The sequence below is a fragment of the Saccopteryx bilineata genome, chromosome 3, assembly GCF_036850765.1.
Source record: "Saccopteryx bilineata isolate mSacBil1 chromosome 3, mSacBil1_pri_phased_curated, whole genome shotgun sequence".
Taxonomy (NCBI): Eukaryota; Metazoa; Chordata; class Mammalia; order Chiroptera; family Emballonuridae; genus Saccopteryx; species Saccopteryx bilineata.
The window spans coordinates 150,753,286-150,774,501 of record NC_089492.1 but is presented as its reverse complement, the minus strand read 5'-3'; the positions used below and the strand labels follow the sequence as shown (position 1 = coordinate 150,774,501).

The 21,216-nt window shown below is 47.1% G+C and overlaps 1 protein-coding gene across 2 annotated transcripts in view; it reads right to left on the bottom strand.

Moving 5' to 3' along the window:
* CNNM4 (cyclin and CBS domain divalent metal cation transport mediator 4) overlaps window positions 1-19,977 on the bottom strand; it is a 50,111-nt gene extending 30,134 nt beyond the window's left edge. Inside the window, exon 1 of one of the 2 annotated variants that reach the window (XM_066267768.1) lies at window positions 18,428-19,977. In XM_066267768.1, the coding sequence (XP_066123865.1) occupies window positions 18,428-19,829 (1,402 nt within the window). In that variant the 5' untranslated portion in view covers window positions 19,830-19,977. The remainder of the gene's footprint in view (window positions 1-18,427) is intronic. The other variant, XM_066267769.1, reaches the window with a different exon arrangement.
* Between the last annotated feature and the right edge of the window lie 1,239 nt (window positions 19,978-21,216).

The following is a 21,216-nucleotide window of genomic DNA, read 5'->3' as shown; positions in this document are numbered from 1 at the left end:
TACTATAAATATAAACCAAAAGAGAAGACAGCCATCTGTAAACCAAGGGGAGAGACCTCAGAAATCATCAATCCTGCCAACACTTTGATCTTGCTTGGACCTTTAGCCTCTGAAGTGTGAGAAAATAAATTTTTGTTGTTCAAATAAAAAAAAAAAAATATATATATATATATATATAATATATATATATATATATATATATTATATATATAAACCAAAAGATATTTTAAAAGCATTTGGTAAAATTCAACATCTATTCATTATAAAAACTCTTAGTAAACTAGGAAAGGAAGTAAACTTGGTTGATCTGAAAAAGAAAATCTACAAAAGAGAAAAATCATGCATACTGACCAGTGGCGGCGCAGTGGATAGAACGTGGACCTGGGATGCTGAGGTCCCAGCGAAACCCCAAGGTCATTCACTTGATGGCAGAGTTGCCGGCTTAAGCATGGGATCATCAACGTACCATACGTCCCCATGTATAAGATGCTCCCATGTATAAGATGCACCTTAATTTTGAAGCCCAAAATTTGAAAAAAAATGTATTACATAAAGTTATTGAACTCGTTTTATTCATCATAAAGTTCATACAACTCCTTATCACTATCAAAACTCCCATCCATTAGCTTGTCCTCATCTGTGTCTGATGATGAATCACTGTCTTCAACAATGAGCGCAAAAACAAGCACAAAAAAAAGAAATGCAAGTAAAGAAACTACAACCACTGTATAAGACGCACCCAGTATTTAGACCCCAAATTTTTCAAAAAAAAGTGTGTCTTATACATAAGGAAATACGGTAGGTATTCCATGGCCAAAGGTTGCTGCCTTGAAGCCCAAGGTCACTGGCTTGAGCAAGGGGTCATTGGCTTGGTTGGAGCCCCCAGAAAAGGCACATTTGAGAAAGCAATCAATGAAAAACTAAGGTGCCGCAATTGTAAGTTGATATTTTTCTTCTCTTTCCCTTCCTGTCTGTCTTTCTCTCTCTCACTTAAAAAAAAAAAAAAAATACATGCATGATGACAAATTTTGAAAGCCTTCCCTTGAGATGTAGAATGAAACAATGGTGCCCACTGTCACCAGTCCAACATGATCCAAGATATCATAGTTAGTAAGGCAAGAACAAGATATAAAATGTAGAAAGTTTAACATATTTTAAAAAACTGCCGCTATTCATAGGCAACATAATGATGTGTACAGAGAATTTAAAATAAATTATTAGAATTCATGAGTGAATTTAGCAAGGCTAATAAATAATAAAGTCAAGTCACTATACAAAAATTAACTATTATGCCCTGGCCAGTGGCATAGTGAATAGAGCACTGGCTCAGAGTGCCAAGGTCACCAGCTTGATCCTGGGGTCACAGGCTCAATCCTGAGGTGGCTGGCTGGAGTCCGAGGTTGCTGGTTCAAGCCCCAGTCAGGGCATGTATGAGAAGCAATCAATGGGTGCACAACTAAGTAGAGCAATGAGTTGGTGCTTCTCTTTCTCTCTCTCAAAAAAAAATTATCTATTATTTCTCTGTACTTATATGGTACATACAATAAAGAATATCTTGCCTGACCAGGTGGTGGCACAGTGGATAGAGCATTGGCTTGGGATGCAGAAGACCCAGGTTTGAAACGCTGAAGTCGCCAGCTTGAGCACGGGGTTGCTGGCTTGAGCATGGGATCATAGATATGACCCCATGGTCGCTGGCTCGAGCCCAAAGGTCGATGGCTTGAAGCCCAAGGTCACTGGCTTGAGCAAGGGGTCACTGGCTCAGCTGGAGTACACCCCCACTCCTGATCAAAGTACATATGAGAAAGCAATCAATGAACAACTAAGGTGCCACAACAAAGAACTAATGCTTCTCATCTCTCTCCCTTCCTGTCTGTCTGTCCCTATCTGCCCCTCTCTTTATCTCTCTAGCTTAAAAAAAAAAAAAAAAAGAAAAGAAAGATATCTTTAGTCTTTGACCCTGGTTCCTGGCACAGATTCAACAGCCCTTGGAATTTCCTGAGTAACCCAGTATCTTTGTTAAGCTAATGACACAACTCACGGGCTGTCAAAGGTAAAACCAACCTAGGAACTTACTTCCTGGGAAAAGACAGGGGCTGGGGATTAAGTTCAGTCAATAACTTAATCAATATGCCTAGGAATGAAATCCTGATAAGAACTTCGAACGCAAAAGGATCTTCTCATATTATGAACAGATTGCTATACCAGGAGGGTACATACCCTGAATCCAGGGGCCGAGGACAGGGAAGCTCTGCCTCTTAGGCTGTTCCAGCCCTCATCCCATCCTTTCAAATAAAACTAATGATAAGCACTTTCCTGAGTCATTGTGAGTCATTCAGTGAATTACTGAACCCAGTAAGAGTCATGGGAGCTCCCACATTTATAGCCAGTTGGTCAGAAGTGCATAAGTGGGGGGACCGAACTTGTGGTTGGTTATGCTGGTGGGAGTGTGAGCCCCCAGACATGTGGGGTCCATTGCTAACTCTAGGTATGGTTAGCATCAGAACTGACCGGCAGCCCACCCCAGCTGAAACAATCTGCAACAAACATGTAGAAAATAAAAACTTAAAGATGCTACTTAAAATCACCAAATACCTAGGACTAAATCTTAGAAAATATGTGTAAGATTTCTAAAACTAGGCCCTGGACAATTGGCTCAGTAGTGGAGCGTTGGCCTGGAATGTGAATGTCCCAGTTTTGATTCCCAGTCGGGGCACACAGGAGAAGCGACCATCTGCTTCTCCACCCTTCCCCTCTCCCTTCTCTCTCGCTACCTCTCTTTTGCTCTCACAGCCATGGCGTGGTTGGAGCAAGTTGGCCCTGGGTACTGAGGATGGCTCTATGACCTCACCTCAGGTGCTAAAATAGCTCAGTTGCCGAGCAATAGAGCAACAGCCCCAGATGGGCAGAGTATCACCCCATAGGGGGCTTGCCAGGTGGATTCCAGTCTGGGTGCATGTGGGAGTCTGTCTCTCTGCCTCCCCACTTCTCACTTAAGAAAAAGAAAAAAAAAGAAAGAAAATAACAAAACATAAATAGAAATTAAGAGCCTGACCAGGTAATGGCACAGTGGATAGAGCGACAGACTAGGAAGCAGAGGACCCAGGTTCAAATCCCCGAGGTTGCCTGACCAGGCAGTGGCACAGTGGATAGAGCGTCAGACTGGGATGTGGAGGACCCAGGTTCGAAACACCGAGGTCGCCAGCTTGAGCACGGGCTCATCTGGTTTTAGCAAAGCTCGCCAGCTTGGACCCAAGGTCACTGGCTCGAGCTAGGGGTTACTCAATCTGCTGAAGGCCATGGTCAAGCCACATATGAGAAAGTAATCAATGAACAACTAAGGTGTCACAACAAAAAACTGATGATTGATGCTTCTCATCTCTCTCCATTCCTGTCTGTCTGTCCCCATCTATCCCTCTCTCTGACTCTCTGTCTCTGTTAAAAAAACAAAAAAAAAAAACCCTGAGGTTGCTGGCTTGAGTGTGGGTTCACCTGGTTTGAGCAAGGCTCACCAGCTTGAGCCCAAGGTCGCTGGCTTGAGCAAGGGGTCACTCGGTCTGCTGTAGCCCCCCAGTTAAGGCACATATGAGAAAGCAATCAATGAACAACTAAGGTGCTGCAACGAAAGACTGATGCTTCTCATCTCTCTCCCTTCCTGTCTGTCTGTCCCTATCTGTCCCTCTGTCTGTCTCTCTCTCTCTCTCTCTCTCTCTCACACACACACACACACACACACACACACAGAAAGAAATTAAAAAGACATAAATACATAGAGGAGTAACTATGCTTGTGGATCAGAAATTATTTTAAAGATGTCAAACCTTCAGGTTGGCCTCTAGATTCAATGCAATTCCATAAAATTACCAGGAAAAAAGCTAAAAATAGTCAACACCATCTTGAAGAACAAAGAGTACTTGGTATCACCATCAAGATTTATTAGAATCTGAAATAGAATATCAAAAAGCACTAACCATAATGAATGATAAGCACATGAAAATGTGCTCATCACTAGCTACTAGGGAAATAAGTATGAAAATCACAAGGAGGCAGTAACACACACCTACCTGACTGGCTAACACAAAATAAAAAAATAGCCAACAATACCAGCACTGTGGGGACAGGAGTGAGAACACTCTGGAACACTGTCTCATCTAGTCCCTAGCAATTGCCTGTACTAGTCCCTAGCAATTCTACTCCCCGAGTTATTGGCAACAGAAATGCACATATACAGCACCAAAAGACATACACAAGAGTGTTGTTCTTAGTGGCATGATATGTAATAGTCCCAAACTAGAAATAATCCAAGTATCCATCAATAGTACCATCATGGTGTATTTCTATCATGGAATACTACACAGCAACAAACAAGTTGAACTACAGCTGCACACAAAGCAGATGAAGTGCAGAATCTCAATGTTTGAGCAGCAGAAGCCAGACACAAAAGAGCACATACCGTATGAAAAATTAATTCAGGATGATTCAGGAGCAGGGCAGTGCCTGGCAGGGGGCATGTGGGGGGGTTTCTAGGGGTTTCTAGGGTGTTTCTAGGGGGTTTCTGAGCTGTTTCCTGAGCTCAGTGGTAGCTATACACAGGGCATTCCTTTGTGAAAACCTATCAAGTGGTACACTTATGATTTACGTATTTGCTTCAACAAAAAGTTCACTTTAAAGCCAATCTAGGTGTGGTTGCCAGAGGCAGCAAGGTGGGAGTAAATGGGTAAAGGGGGTCAAAAGGTACAAAATTCCAGTTATAAGTCCTGGTATATAATGTACAGCATGGTAACTGCAGTTAATAATACTGAATTGCATATTTGAAAGTTACTAAGAGAATAGATCTTAAAAGTTCTCATCACACAGAAAAATTTGTCACTATATGAGGTTATAGATGTTAACTAGACTTACTGTGGTGACCATTTCACAATATATACAAATATGGAGTCATTGTGTTGTATACCTGAAACTAATATAATGTTATATATCAATTGTATTTCAATTTTAAAAAATCCAAAATTGATGCTCTGCCAGACAGCTCAGTTGGTTACAGTGTAGTCCCGATATGCCAAGGTTGCTGGGTCAATCCCAGGTCAAGGCACATACAGAAACAGATCAATGTTTCTTCTGTCTCTGTCTCCCTTCCTCTTCTTCTAAAAAAAATTTTATTTTTTTTTAATTTAATAATTTTTTTTTTTTAATCTAGAGATGACAGTATATTTTCCAACCTGGAGTAACTGGGAAATCTGAATCTTTGGTCTCTTTCATTCAATCTATAACCTCACTGAGTGACAGAACAGTGATTAAGAGCTTGACCTCTGGAAAAAAAAAAAAAAGCTTGACCTTTGGAGGGGAACAGTCTGGGGTTGCCACTTAGTTGTGGTGGACTGGGGATCTCTTCTGAGCCTCAGTTACCCACCTCTAGCACTTGGAGGACTAGTTAAGTATTCAATAAAGGTTAACCATTAATGAAGACATCTTCTTTCCTTATGCTGTCTGCTCAGAGCAGAGCTCCTCCAGAGCTCTGGGGCTGGCCCTCCTGGGGAGTCTCTGTTTCCCTGGATCCCCCTCTTATTTCTGCTACTTTTCTTTCTTTCTCTCTTTGCTTTTTTAATTTTTTTATTAAGTGAAAGGTGGGAGGCTGGAAGGCAGAGAGACAGACTCCCACATGCCCTGACCGGGACTCGCACAGCGAGCCTCTGCCCATCTAGGGTCACTGCTCCATAGCTCTGCAACCAAGCTATTTCAGTGTCTGAAGTGAGGCCATAGAGCCATTCTCAGCACCCAGAGCCAAACTGCTCAAACCATTCGAGCCATAGCTACAGGAGGGAAGGAGGGGAGGAGGGGGAGAGGAAGGGCGAAGGGAGGAGGGGGAGGGGGAGGGGAAGGGGATGGAGGGAGGGGGAGAGGGAGAGGGAGAGGGAGAGGGAGAGGGAGAGGGAGAGGGAGAGGGAGAGGGAGAGGGAGAGGGAGAGGGAGAGGGAGAGGGAGAGGGGTAGAGAAGCAGATGGTTGCTTCTCCAGTGTGACCTGACTGGGAATTGAACCTGGGACTTCCACATGTCAGGCCGATGCTTTACCGCTGAGACTACTAGCCAGGGCCTCTGCTACTTTTCTGTCATAACCTCTTTCCTCCCTCACTGGGGTACCAGGAAGGTGATAGATATGTGTATTCCAAACTGCCCTCTTGATGTTCCGCTTATCTGTCAGACCTCACTCTTACTTGACTATCGCCCCTGAGACACAGGAATTCCAAAAAGCTGACAAGCCGCTCCAAGGAGGGGCTCCAGACATACCAGGACTTTTGATTCAACACCCATATGCTCAAAGACCCCCAAGGAGCATTCCAAACATACCAGGACTTTTGCCTCAGGCTATCCCCTCAGGCTCTCCCAAACACTATATAACTCGCCCCTAGTCTGTAACCTGCACTCTTCTCCCCCGGGAGAAGTGCCTGGCAGGGTTCCTTTCTTCCTTTCAATAAAGACTGTTACTCTGGTCTTTTGGATTCCCATGGATTCCAACAGAAGGGAGCAGGCAACAGGTGAATCCTGACCCAAACAGAGGTGCAATGGGACTATGTGGCCAGGAGCTTTCCTGCCTGCCTCGCAAGCAGCCATCCTTAGACTATGCTCCTGCCCTTAGAACACAAATATTCTGGCAATCAGAATGGCAAGCTTAACTTTTTTCAATTTGCAGGAAACAAATTATGAAGTAAATGAGGAGAAAGGCCTCAGTTTTAAGTTTCTCTTCCTTACATTTTTTTCTTAAGCTCTGGCTTCTGTTACCCGTAACATACACACGAAGGTAGGGATAATATGGTATCTAAACTAGCATGTAATTATATACTAGAGTGAAGTGGGCTTTTTTCACCTCAGTACATTCATAATTCCAAGAAAAGAACCATGCCCAGACAGTGGGGCACCATGCCACCTGAGCCAGTGTGAAAACCACCTTGGTGCAAGTTGATGTCAACACCAGCTGGGGCACCTTTGGACAGTAATAACAGTAATTTTTAAAATAGTGAACATTTATTGCATGATGATATGGTGCCAGGCACTGAACTAAGCGCTCTGTGTGCCTTACTTCATGTAGTCCTCACCACAATCGTCTGAGCTGGACACTGTCATTAATGTGGATGACCAAACCACCAGCAACCAAAGAGAAATTTTTCTGAGACCAACAGTCAGTCACTATTTTGAGCCTTTAATGAAATAATACCACTGCATAAGTAACTGCTCACTTTTTAAACCATTCTTAGGGAAGTTTGATGAGACATGGATGTAAGTTTAAAGCAGGACTGCTACATGTTTGTGAGCATGTGTGTAAGACAGACAGAGACAGAGCCTGCCTAGAGGGGGTAAATGTGTATGTGAGTCTGCCTGCCTGTGTGTGGGAGGGTGCGTATGTATGTGTATGAGCCTGTCTTTGTGTGTAGAGGGAATGAGTGTGGGAGTGAGCCTGTCTTTGTGTGTATGTGTATGTGGGGTGAGGGGAGTGATTCTGCCTGGGGTATAGAAGGGAAGAGAACCTCTTTCTATCCTAGACTCCTGGCTGCTGCTGGCCAGAGACCAAGCACTCCAGAGAGCTCTGTAAACCAATCTGTCAAGAACCCTGTCCTGTCTGACCAGGCGGTGGCACAGTGGATAGAGGTCAGACAGGGATGGAAGACTCAGGTTTGAGACCCCGAGGTCGCCAGCTTGAGCTTGGGCTCATCTGGTTTAAGCAAAGCTCACCAGCTTGAGCCTAAGGTCGCTGGCTGAAGCAAGGGATCCTTGGTCTGCTGTAGCCTCCCGGTCAAGGCACATATGAGAAGTCAATCAATGAACAACTAAGCAGCCGCAACAAAAAATTGATGTTTCTCATCTCTCTCCCTTCCTGTCTGTCCCTATCCATCCTTCTCTCTGACTTTCTCTGTCTCTGTCACAAAAAATTTAAAAAAAGAAACCTGTCCAGATCCCAGTGAGAGGGCCCTGAAGCTGAAAGAGACTGTGTCTTCCAGGTAATGCTCCAACACCAGATTTGACTACTGCAAAACAGGCTGAGGCTACACGCCCCAGCCTCTGGGCTCACCTTGTTACTGCAGCACTGCTGGGCTTTTAGCCTGTGGAAATCCTCCCAGAGCCTCCTCCCCAGAATCCCAGAGATAAAAAAGAATTTCGTTGCTTATAAGAGGAGAAATCTGAAGATCCAATCTAAACAGTGTTCCAAAATTACAGATAGATCATGATTTCAACAGGAAAATACATATGGGCAGCTAATGGGAGAGAACATGACTGTAAAAATGAAAATGGTTTTCATCTTGCTGTTTGTTAGAAGATGTGGCTTGACCACATGCAAAAGAATGAAACTGGACTACAGTTTGTCCCCCTGTACTAAAATTAACTCAAAATGGATCAAAGATCTAAACATAAGACCTGAGACAATTAAGTACATAGAAGAAGTCATAGGTACTCAACTCATGGACCTGGGTTTTAAAGAGCATTTTATGAATTTGACTCCAAAGGCAAGAGAAGTGAAGGCAAAAATTAATGAATGGGACTACATCAGACTAAGAAGTTTTTGCTCAGCAAGAGAAACTGATAACAAAATAAACAGAAAGCCAACTAAATGGGAAATGATATTTTCAAACAACAGCTCAGATAAGGGCCTAATATCCAAAATATACAAAGAACTCATAAAACTCAACAACAAACAAATAAACAATCCAATAAAAAAATGGGAAGAGGACATGAACAGACACTTCTCCCAGGAAGAAATACAAATGGCCAACAGATATATGAAAAGATGCTCATCTTCTTTAGTTATTAGAGAAATGCAAATCAAAACTGCAATGAGATACCACCTCACACCTGTCAGATTAGCTATTATCAACAAGACAGTAATAGCAAATGTTGGAGAGGCTGTGGAGAAAAAGGAACCCTCATACACTGTTGGTGGGAATGTAAAGTAGTACAACCATTATGGAAGAAAGTATGGTGGTTCCTCAAAAAACTGAAAATAGAACTACCTTATGACCCAGCAATCCCTCTACTGGGTATATACCCCCAAAAACTCAGAAACATTGATACGTAAAGACACATGCAGCCCCATGTTCGTTGCAGCACTGTTCACAGTGGCCAGGACATGGAAACAACCAAAAAGCCCGTCAATAGATGACTGGATAAAGAAGATGTGGCACATATACACTATGGAATACTACTCAGCCATAAGAAATAATGACATCGGATCATTTACAGCAAAATGGTGGGATCTTGATAACATGATACGAAGTGAAATAAGTAAATCAGAAAAAAACAGGAACTGCATTATTCCATACGTAGGTGGGACATAAAAGTGAAACTAAGAGACATTGATAAGAGTGTGGTGGTTACGGGGGGAGGGGGGAAAGAAATAGGTAAGGGGAGGGGGAGGGGCACAAAGAAAACTAGATAGAAGGTGACAGAGGACAATCTGACTTTGGGTGATGGGTATGCAACATAATTGAACAACAAGATAACCTGGACTTGTTATCTTTGAATATATGTATCCTGATTTATTGATGTCGCCTCATTAAAAAAATAAAATTATTAAAAAAAAAAAAAAAGAAGATGTGGCTTGAACCCAAAAGTGGCTGACTTCAACAAGGGGTCACTGGCTCGGTCGGCTGAAGCCCCTTGGTCAAGGCACATATGAGAAAGCAATCAATGAACAACTAAAGTGATGCAACTATGATCTGATGCTTCTCACCTTTCTCCCTTCCTGTCTGCCTGTCTCTCACTCACTCACTAAAAAACAAAAACAGAAAACCTTAGATCTATTTCTAAAAAAGTTATAATATCTCAAAATATTAAAAGTAGCTCTTTCTATATCACAAGATCAGGAATTGTTTTGTCGATTTTTGTGTTTTCTAAACTTCTGACAATGAGCTGTATCGTTTTATAATAACCACTAGTAAAAAGAAAGTCACATAATAAATGGAACAGGAATAGACTAGTGAATCCAGACTCTGGCCTATGAAATGAGACAGGAGTCCCTTACATAGTCACAAAGCCTTTGAGAGCAGAATGTCTCAGCACACTCAGGTGTGACAAGAGAGGTGATCTGAGGTACAGGACAGGCCAGCTGTGCCCACAGCAGGTGGAATGGCTCAGAGGAGAGAATGGGGCTAGATTAAATGGCAGCAACAGTGCCAGAAAGTTGCTCCCCTTCCTTGTAGCTGAGGACCATCTTGGGCACCTGGGGGAAATTCTGTACCCCTCACATTCTCTGAGCAAGTTCTACTGAGAAGTTAAAAAAAATTCCTAACACAAAAGGGAGTCATCAAGAGAGAGAGCTAGCTTAGGACAAGAAAAGCGCCCGGCCCTCCCCATAGGCTGGGCTGAAAGAACCAGGTGACTGTGCCAAAACCATCATGACAGTGACAGAAAGGCCTGGTCTAGCCTCTCCATCTATACACACCCTCTTCTCCCTGGCTGTGAGGCCTTTTAGGAGAGTATCTGATAAACACTTTGCTGAACCTGTCCTCAAAAAGAGGGAGACCGGAGGGAACTTGCCATCGTTCCTTTCCCCCAGGCTGTCCTTGCTGCTCCATTCCCCCAGCTCATTTGTGTAACAGTATTAACTCGGAAAAAGGTGTGGAGAGAGAAGACAAATGGTAGCCTGACCTTAAAATCCTTCTAGAAAGGGCTGAGAAGCAGTCACAATACATAAAAGCAGTTTACCCTAAGTTGCCACCAAGGCCTAATAAGTTCATTTCTCATCCTGTGGTCCAAGTTCTTCCAAAATGAGAAGCACAGAAGTGGAAAAGGCCATGCCAAGTCACCCTTGAAAATCCAAGTGCAGCTCTGGCCAGCTGGCTCAGTGGATAAGAGTGTTGGCCCGGCATGCAGATATCCTGGGTTTGATCCCCGGTCAGAGCATATGTGAGAAGCAACCACAGGCCCTGTCCAGTGGCTCAGTGGATAGAGCAACAGCCCAGCATATGGACGTCCAGGTTTGATTCCCGGTCATGGCCCACAGAAAAAGTGACCATCTGTTCCTCTCTCCCTGGTGCACCCCTTCTGCAGCCAGAGGCTCAACTGGTCCAAGCATCAGCCCTGGGTGCTGAGGATAGCTCAGTTTGTCTGAGTACATCAGCCTCAAGTGCTGTTGCTCAGCCAATGGCTTGGGTGATCTGAGCTTTGGCTCCAGACAGGGTTGCTAGGTGGATCCCAGTTGGGGTATATACAGGAGTCTATCTCACCTCCTCTCACTTAAAAAAAAAGAAAATCCAGGTTCGATGTCACCTCCTCTGAAGTGTCTTCCCAGACTTCCCAAAACAAGCCCCTGCCCCTCATCTATTTCTCCTGCAGGACAGTCCTGTGGCTTTGTGTTTCTGTGCTCTCACCAATTTCCAAGGATAAATGTTCAGTATCTCCCGTCCTCACCAGAGGAATCCAGGAAAACTCTGCAGCCAAGCTTTTTTCTTCTTTATTTTTTAGAGAGACAGAGAGGATGGGAGAGAGATGGGAAGCATCAACATGTAGTTGCAGCACTTTAGTTGTTCATTGATTGCTTTCTCAAACATGCCTTGACCAGGGGCTCAAACCAGCAACCCTTGGGGTCATGTCTATGATCCCATGGTCAAGCTGACGACGCCAAGCTCCAGCTGGTGAGCCCTTGCTCAAGCTGGTGACCTTGGAGTGTCGGACCTGGGTCCTCAGCATCCCAGATCAATGCTCTATCCCCTGTGCCACCACCTGGTCAGGCTGAAACCAGGTTTTCTAATAAAAAATATAAGACTTTGAAAAGTAAACACCGGTATGATCTCGGTATGATCTAAAAAGCTCTTACTAGGGCCTAGATGTAAGGCAGTGCCTTCCAGGACACAAATGAGAGCTGTTGGACAGTACTGCAAACAGAAGACTGGGAAAACAGCTCTCAGTCCTGACTCCTCGGCAGAAGCCTCCCACAGACTACAGATGCTGGCGAGGGGAAGAGGTGCCAAGTTCCCTGCCAGCAAGCAGCACACTAAAGAAAAAGTAAGGAGGAACCTGGCCAGGGTGTTGTCAGCTGCCCGGCTGGCACCTCTGCCCTAACAGGCAGCTCCTATCACTCTCAGATACACTTGCCCCAGGCAGCTTCTTGAGATCAAATCACCAGCCCAATTCAGACTGCTTCCAGGTGGAGTTGTCTGAGACCAGGTGCTTAGCTGCCTGAGATCCCTACCCTTGAGACTGCCCTCTCCCAGCACCTTGTGACTCCACTGTCCATTCTAGTCTGTATTTGGCCTTCACCCTACCTGACCTCTACAGGAGGCTCCCCAAACCATGCCTGCTTGGCTCTTTTTTGTCTCTCCCAGGAGCCACTTTGGCCAGGCTTCTGCCTTCTCATCATGTTCTGCCTACTCTCAGCTGATTCCAGACCTCCTCAACTGGTCCTGGTCTCACTCCCAAGCCTCACAAGAGCACTTTTACCTGCATGCCTGCCAGGATGGGCTGCACCCTTGTGCTGCTTGCTGGGCCCAGGACCAGCAATGTAGGCATCATCTGAGACATGCAGGCTCTCCAGCCACACCCAGACCCACTGAGCTCAAATCTGTATTTTAACAAAACGCCCAGGCAATCTGGGCACATGGTCAAGTGCAAGAAGCTTTGGTATGTACAAGGCTGGGCACAGAGATGTCCAATAAAGAACTACCCCATTATTATTTACCACTATTCACTTCCCCCCACCCTCACTAAACTGACTCTGCTCCCTCCTCTCCCCACTTATACTACATGATAAAGACATGATAACTGTCAACCTGAACCTCAACAATCAAAAACCTCAGCTGTTCACAACCACTACCAGCCCTGACATCCTTGAAGGATCAGAGTCCTGTTATCTGGACTTTAGAAGCACATCATAGGCCTTCCTTGGCTCCACTGTACCTACCTGAGCTATCCCTACCACAGCTAAACCCTGTTTACGTGTGTTTCCCCAGTAGTTCTGTGACCAGGGCTGTGTGAGTCCTCTCTAGTTCCCAACAGGGTCTGACCCAAGTTCCAAAAGTTAGTGTTTATCAAACAAATGAAGTAACAAGCAAATAGTGGGGAAATAAGACCCTGTAAGTGTGGCAGATGGTGGGAACAAAAACTGAATGCAAATTAGGCAGTATGTCTTCTTGACTTTATAACATTGTTTCAGGAATAAAAGTAAGTTGGTGGGGAAAATGTGATATGGCATACAGGGAAATATGGGAGGAGTTTTGATGAAAACATTTCTACTTTCTTCCCTCCAATACATAACCCACAAACTTTCTATAAGGAGCCTAATAGGTCCAAGGTCATCTCATGGGTCAGTGACCAAGCTGGGTGAAGTTTAAACCCAGCTTTTTACAAGGAACTAAAAAGTTATAAAGTGGATGGGGAAAGATAGGATGTTAAAGAGGAGCCAAGTGCCTGGGAGGGGCAGAAATGTCACAGAGGGAGGGGCACAGTAGAAGGGGTATAGTGGAAAGCTAGAAGGTAGGCTTCAAAGTTGGGTTTGAGCTCTGGACCTCCTGGCCCTCTTTGTGGAGAGTTCAATTCATGCTTTTCACACAGGGCCTGGGAGAGCATCTGGGGGCAGGAAAAGTGCAGCTGGGCCAGGTATAGCCCAGGGAGCTTTGCAGCTATAGAAATATAGCTGGAATATAGTTCTAAGATTTCCAGCTATAGGCAAACTCAACCACAACACCCATACTGCAAACAGTTCTAGGTGAGGTTTAAGTGGAACGGCCAAAGTTCAAATGGCACCAGCTTCTCGTTGCTCTAACAACTCTCTCTGACCAACTACAGGGTCTTGCTCCTGAGCTCCTGCAGCACCCAGCACTGTGTCTGGCACATTGGACATGTTCAACAAATATTTAATGATAACTGCTTTCAGTTGAGAGGAAGAAGCAGCTGGAAGCCCCCTGCCTTTGTCTGGGGGAAGCCCAACCCCATACCTGTCTTGCAGTGTGCAAAAGTATATTTATGAATTATTAATATTAATAAGTGAAGTTATGTAAACTCCTGATGGTCGCCCTGGCCGGTTGGCTCAGCGGTAGAGCATCGGCCTGGCGTGCAGGAGTCCTGGGTTCGATTCCCGGCCAGGGCACACAGGAGAAGCGCCCATCTGCTTCTCCACCCCTCCCCCTCTCCTTCCTCTCAGTCTCTCTCTTCCCCTCCCGCAGCGGAGGCTCCATTGGAGCAAAGATGGCCGGGACGGTGGGGATGGTTCTGTGGCCTCTGCCTCAGGCCCTAGAATGACTCTGGATGCAACAGAGCAACGCCCCAGAGGGGCAGAACATCGCCCTCTGGTGGGCATGCCGGGTGGATCCCAGTTGGGCACATGCGGGAGTCTGTCTGACTGCCTTTCTGTTTCTAGCTTCGGAAAAATGAAAAAAAACAACAAAACTCCTAATGGTCAAAGACCACTTACAGAGAAACTAAAGCATGGGAAAGGGGAACCATGTGTCAACCTCAAGACCTCAAACTCTGCTTCCCAGTCCCTTACCCAAACCATGCATACACATGTCATTGCAAGAGCTCCTCCTGTCTTTCAAGGTGCAGCTGGAAAAATCCAGCATCATTTTTCTTTATCTCTTATCAGCCCCTCAAAATCCTAACACTGCTGGAATGGGGATAATTCTCACACCTGATAGGTCATTCATTCATTCAGTGACTTTACTGAGGTCTGCTCTGTGCCAAGAACCATTCCAGAGGCTAGGAACATATCAACCAACAAAACATAGGGCCCTGCCCTTTGGAACTTATAATGGGAGGAGATGACAATAAACAACACAGTGAACTCATAAATAACACGGCTGTTAGGAAATCATGTGTGCTATGAGAAAAAGAGAAAAAGCACAGGGCGGGAAGATCAGGAAGGTCAGGGTGGGATGGGGGTTACAGTTTTGAACGGGGTGACAGGAAGCCCTCACCAAGAAAGTGAAGCTGAAGCAGACATGAGAGGGGGAGAGAGTGAGCATCCAGGGAAGAAAATTCTAGCTGAGGGAACAGCCAGGGCAAAGGCTGGTGTGTTCCAGAAACAGCAAGAAAATAGGGCTTGCCAGACAGTCATCCATTTATTTGTTATTCATTTGTTCATTCATTCGTTCATTCATTGTATAACAAGCATTTACTGTGCCTCTCTTTGCCAAGCACTGAGTGGTTAAAACACATATAAAGCAGGATCCTTACGCTCAAGGAGCTTATAATGCTGGGGGACAAGGATGAGTCAAAATGACCTTTCAGGCAGATCCTGACCAGGCAGTGGTGTAAGTGGATAGAGCATTGGCCTGGGACACTGAGGACCCAGGTTTGAAACCCCAAGGTTGCCAGATTGAGCACAGGCTCATCAGCTTGAGTGTGAGATCATAGACATGACCCCGTGGTTGCTGGCTTGAGCCCAAAGGTCACTGGCATAAAGCCCAAGGTCGCTGGCTTAAGCAAGGAGTTGCTAGCCTGGCTGGAGCCCCCTAGTCAAGGCACATATAGAAAGCAATTCATGAATAACTAAGGTGCCACAACTATGAATTGATACTTCTCATCTCTCTCCCTCCCTCTCTCTCTCTCTCAAAAAATAAAATAAGACTCAGGCAGAGCTCAGGGCCCTCATCAGCTTGGAGGTGTTAAATTTTGATGGTGCTGACAAGGCTGGCTCACTTGTTTTTCCTCGCTAAAAAAAAAAAGACTTCCAAACCCCAGATTTTTTTTTGTTTGTTTTGTTTTTATTTTTTATTCATTTTTAGAAAGAAGAGAGAGAGAGAGAAGGGGGGAGGAGCAGAAAGCATCAACTCCCATATGTGCCCTGACCAGGCAAGCCCAGGGTTTCGAACCGGCGACCTCAGCATTTCCAGGTCGACACTTTATCCACTGCGCCACCACAGGTCAGGCCCAAACCCCAGATTTTAAAATCTCATAGTTAAGGGTATATATACTCCAGTGCTTGCCATGTAGTAGATGGCCTCAGATTAAAATGGTAGATGCCAGACAGAAACATCTGGAAGAGGCCAGACTAAGGGGTGGAGGGTGACGAGGGAGGAACAGCATGGCAGTGATTTAAAACTGGAAACTGGGAAGTAACAGTGTGAAGCCCAGAGTGTGTTCACTGGGGTTACCATGCTATCACACCCACACTTTCAGGGCTTTGTGCTGCACTGGGCAGACTGACCCTGCATTTCCATGGAATTATCAACACCCCTTCTGTTAAGGAGGAAAGCCGGCATCTGGAGAGTTCCACACCGTAGAGCGTGGGCCTGAGAGACGTTAGCTCTGTTTTCCCACCTTCATGAAGAGGCTTTTCTTAAAAAAAAAACAAGAATCCAAAGATGGCCGGGAGAAGACTCAGGAGCTCCCACCTGTGAGAGCTCAGCCCTACTGATCAGGGGCTGGGAAGCCTGGCCAAGCATTTCCATCCTGACTGGATCCAGAGCTGGACTGAATGATGCCAACATGATTGTTGGCTGGGTCACCAGCAAGAGTCCCAAAGACCACAGTTGTGGTCAGGAGCAAACTGCCCTGGTTCCTGACCAAGGACACAGGAGAGGTCCTCAGGGTCCAGAGGCTGCAGGGTGGGTGTGGAGCACAGAGCCTCACAACCATTGTGCCCCAGCCCTGGGTACCTGGGAGCAACAGGTTCCGGGGTCTACCCCAAAGCTCCAGGGAGGCGAAGCCCTCACCACAACCATCTGCATCCCTCCAGTCCTCCTGCAGTCTCCACTGGGACTTTTTTACTCAAGTTCTCCTTAGCTCTGGTGCTGAGATTCAGTCTATCAAACTGGAAAAGACGGGGTACCGACCCTCACAGTAACTTGAGCATCTTTTCCGACCAAACCTGGCCGGCCAGCTCCTCCCTATCCCATCCTGGCCCTAAGTGGCCTGGGAAGCTTAGCCAACAGAAGCCCTATCTAGTAAACAAGCAAAGTCCCGAGTTTAGAATGAGCTCCTCACCTCCATTCTTTCACAAAGAGCTTCCTTTTCTGCCTCCTCATTCACTTGTGGCCTACCAGGGTTTTGCTCCATAATTGGCTTGTTTACTGCCACTCTGAGGGCTTAGAGTAGCAGAGGTGGGAGGAAAATTTGTTGGAAGATGGAAAGGGGTGTGTGCCCTGGGCTTTGAGACAGGTGAGTAAACTTTCCAAGTGCCTCACTGATGAGCTAAGAACAGGTCAAGAATCCATGTGAGAAAAAAAACACAGGGGATGCAAGGCCTGCTGAAGGTTCCAGCAGACCACAGGAGGGAAGCTTATGTTTGACGCCTGGGAAAGGCAGAACAATAACCAAAACATAATCTGCTTGTTTCTGCTGAAGAGTCAAAAGCATTACTTGGCATTGTTCTGCGCTCCCAACTGGCTTCTGTGGGCTAGATGCTCCAGTGATGTCACTCCCCTGCTCACAAACCTTCCATGGCTCCCAGCTCCTAGCAAACCTAACATCCTGATCTTCAGGCTGTTCTCCAGGCCCCAAATGCCTCAGCCTCTCGCCCAATGACCATTCACCAGCAAAGCCTATACCCCCCTGAACAGGACCACCTGGTAGGCCATAGTACATCCTTTTCCCCCCACTTGGGTTCTCTGTTCCACCTCAAGTACCAAGAGACACCATCTTTTTTTTTTTTTTTTTTTTTTTTTTTTTTTTAAAGAAAGGCTTTATTTTTATTTTTTATTTATTCATTTTTTTTTTTTTTTTTTTTTTTTTAGAGAGGAGAGAGAGAGAGAGAGACAGAGGAGAGAGAGAGAGAAGGGGGGAGGAGCTGGAAGCATCAACTCCCATATGTGCCTTGACCAGGCAAGCCCAGGGTTTCGAACCGGCAACCTCAGCATTTCCAGGTTAACACTTTATCCACTGCGCCACCACAGGTCAGGCAAGAGACACCATCTTTTAAGGCTGTTCTCAAACATTCCCTTCCCTGTGAAGGTTTTCCCAGTTCTCCAGCCCCTTCCCCACCACACCCCAGTCAGACTTGCGTGCTACCCAATCTAATCTCTGCGCCCTGGTGCTGGCCTCCTTTAAGGCATCTGCTTCCATCTGTTCTGCTTCTATAGCTCCCTGAGGTCCTGCTCCATCCTCCCAGTGGACAAACGTCTTACTCAGCTTTAATTCACCAAAAGCAAAGAACAGGACCTGGCTGACAGCAGATGTTTAAGAACTGTTTGGCCCTGGCCAGGTTATGTGGGTTTGCTCCCCAGTCAGGGCACATATAAGAATCAACCAATGATGGCATGAATGGGTGGAGTAAGATGCATGTTTCTCTCCCTCCCTCTCTCTTTCTCTCTCTCTAAAAATCAGTAATTAAAAAGATTTTTAAAAAAGAACAGTTTTTGCTACCTCAAATACCATTCACCTCAGAAGCCCAGAAAGTGATGGGCAAAGGGACAGAGTCCCACAAAAGGATCATAGGACTAACAGATGCAAAACAGGCCACCGAGGTGAGACTCAAGTTAGCGGGGATAGCAGCTCAAGCCTTACCTTTCTTGAACTCCTCCAGCATCGCATCCAGCTTAGTATCATGAAAGACAAAGTGCACAGGGTGGTTGTAGAAGCGGGTGATAGTCTTGAGAGGGGTGCAGTCATCGGGGTCCACGAAGGCCAAGTCCTTGACATAGAGAATGTCTACAATATTGGACTGCTCATCTTCAAACACAGGGATGCGGGTATAGCCGCTCTCCATAATCTCGGACATCGTATTAAAGTCCAGGATGGCATCACTGCGGATCATGAAGCAGTCGTGGAGCTGGGTCATGATGTCCTCCACGGTTTTGGTCCGTAGTTCCAGGGCTCCTTGGATCATATTTAGTTCCTCTTTCACGAGGTCGTTATAGGGTTCAGTCACCTTCAACATCTCCATTAGCTTCTCCCGATTGTAAACGGTGCGAATCTCCTGGCCCAGAAAAAAGTCCAGCAGCTTGCTGATGGGGAAGCTGAGGGGAAAGGTGAGCAGCATAAAGAATTTGGTAAGAATGATCGTGTTGGCACCCACAGCCAGCCCGTGCCGGGAGCACAATGCCTGAGGTAAGATCTCCCCAAAGATAACAATGCCGATGGTAGAGGAAGCCACGGCCATGAGTCCGGATCCGATGAGGTTGTCCAGAAGGATAGTGAGGGAGGTGTTGACCAGTACGTTTCCCAGGAGCAGAGAGCAGAGCAAGTAGTTGCCCTTGCGCCGGATGGGCTCGATCTTGCGAGCATAGCGCCTCTCCTTCTCGGTGCCACAGTTCTGGACGATGCGCAGCTCCATGGGGTCCAGGGCCATCAGCCCCAGGTTGAGGCCAGAGAAGATGCCCGACAGCACTAACAGCACCAAAATGAGGAGTACGTGCAGCCAGAGGGGCAGAAATCTCCCCGCCTCCTCCGCCATGAAGAGCAGCGAGTCTTTATCGGTCCACCTCTGCCAGGGCCCGTCCACTCCCGCCCTAGTGCACAGCGCGTACAGCTTCATGTTCTCGCTCCTCCGGAGGAACTTGGTGAGCACCACCAGCATCCCAGACGTGTTCCCGCGGCTCACGTTGACCAGCTGATGGACGACCAGGTCCTTGGTGAGATCGGGGCAGTCGGTGGAGTTGTGGAGGGCCTCGGAATTGTCTACCTCGGTGAAGGAGATCAGGCTGCTGGAGATGGAGCCAAGCCTGTGGCCATACAGCCTCAGGTTCACCGTGCTACCCTCAGACACAAAGATGATGCCATCCGGGTTTATCCCACACGATTTGTTGCAGCTCGACAGCCGCATGCCAAGTATCACGCTCCGCTGGGGGTCTCCCTGGCCCCGGGCCCCCTGCGCCCACAGCAGCAACGGCAGCACCAGCGCCATCTGGAGGAGGCGCCCTCGGACCCGCCCGCCGCTCGGGCGCCCGCCCACGCCTGCCGGCGCCATGTTGCTCCGGCTCGGCCGCCGCCGCTCCTCGTGCACCGCCGCGCGGCCCGCTTTCTCCACCGATCCTGCCACTCCGCCGCCGCCGAGCCAACTGCCCCGGCCGCAGACCTGACGTCAAGTCAGCGCCCAGCCAGCTCCGCCACTGGGCCACGCCCCTTATTTGCATGTGAGGCCCCGCCCCCGGGCGCGCCGCTCCTGCGCCACTGCCGCTCGAGCTGGAGGGCGGGAGCCGCCTGCAGGCACCGCCCCGCCTTTACGCCCCGCCCTCACACGCCCTTTTTATGTCCCGCGGGCCCCGCCCACCTCTGTCCTGCCCATTACGTTCAACCTGCGTCCGCGCGGGACCCGCCGCCTCCTCTCAGACTTGCTATCATGGTCGCATGTTCCTCTTCGGCAGCCTGTCAGGGCCTGGTGTCTGCTCTGTCCGCCTCCCCTGCCCGTTCCCCAAAGGTCTGCAGCTCTTGGCGGGGTTTTCTCTGAAGGAACCCCAGAAGCAGCAATGCACTGTGCTATGCCGAGAAAAAAATAAAAGGGGAACCTGAGGACTTAAGCCTGAGAGAAGCTGTCAAGTCCACGGCATTGCAGCCTGCCCCTGGGAGACTGTTCTGGCCTCCGCACTCCTAGGGTTTTGTTGACCTTATCCTAAGGCCAGCAGTAGTTTCCCCCAGCCCTAGCCTGAGGCTTCCTTCGGCCAGTGGCTGATCAGGGTGGAAGGCAAGTCGGGAACTAAGGCTATAGGCTGTACCCGCAGGTGAAGGACCAGCGTTTGGCCTGGGCTTATTTCATGTCATTTGCATTTATAACACAAGTATCGAGCACGTATTATATGTAGCAGGCACTCATTCTAGGCTCTGACAACATAGCGTGAATAAGCCAAAGTTCCTGTCCACTGGAGTTTACAGTTAGAGTAGAACACAGGCAATAAACAAGGAACCATATACACCTGCATAACATTCTTACCTAAGAGATGATGTCATTACTTCTGTATTACAGATGAAGAATTTGTGTCTAGGCACAAATCTGGGTCCTTGCAAATTGTCATAGCAGGCTTGTGTAACTTCGTTAAGGCAAACTGGAGTGTCTCTCAGCCCCAGTTTCTACATCTGCGAAATGAGAGTAAAATGATAATGCAGAACCACTGCACTAAGCTGTGAGAACACCTGGCCTAGGCACTGAACACCACAGGACATCTCTGTGAAGGTTCCTTGGCTGTGTGGTTGTTGTTGCCTGCCCTTCCAGGACCAAACCCCTAACCCCAAATTGGAGTGTTGGCTGGCCACCTGAGGCAGCTGCGTGTGGAAACTAGAGCTGAAAGGTGGGCACCAAGCCTAGTCCTAACCCTAAAGGACTGCTTCCTGGATAGCCCTGCCTTGTTGTCAGTTGGCAA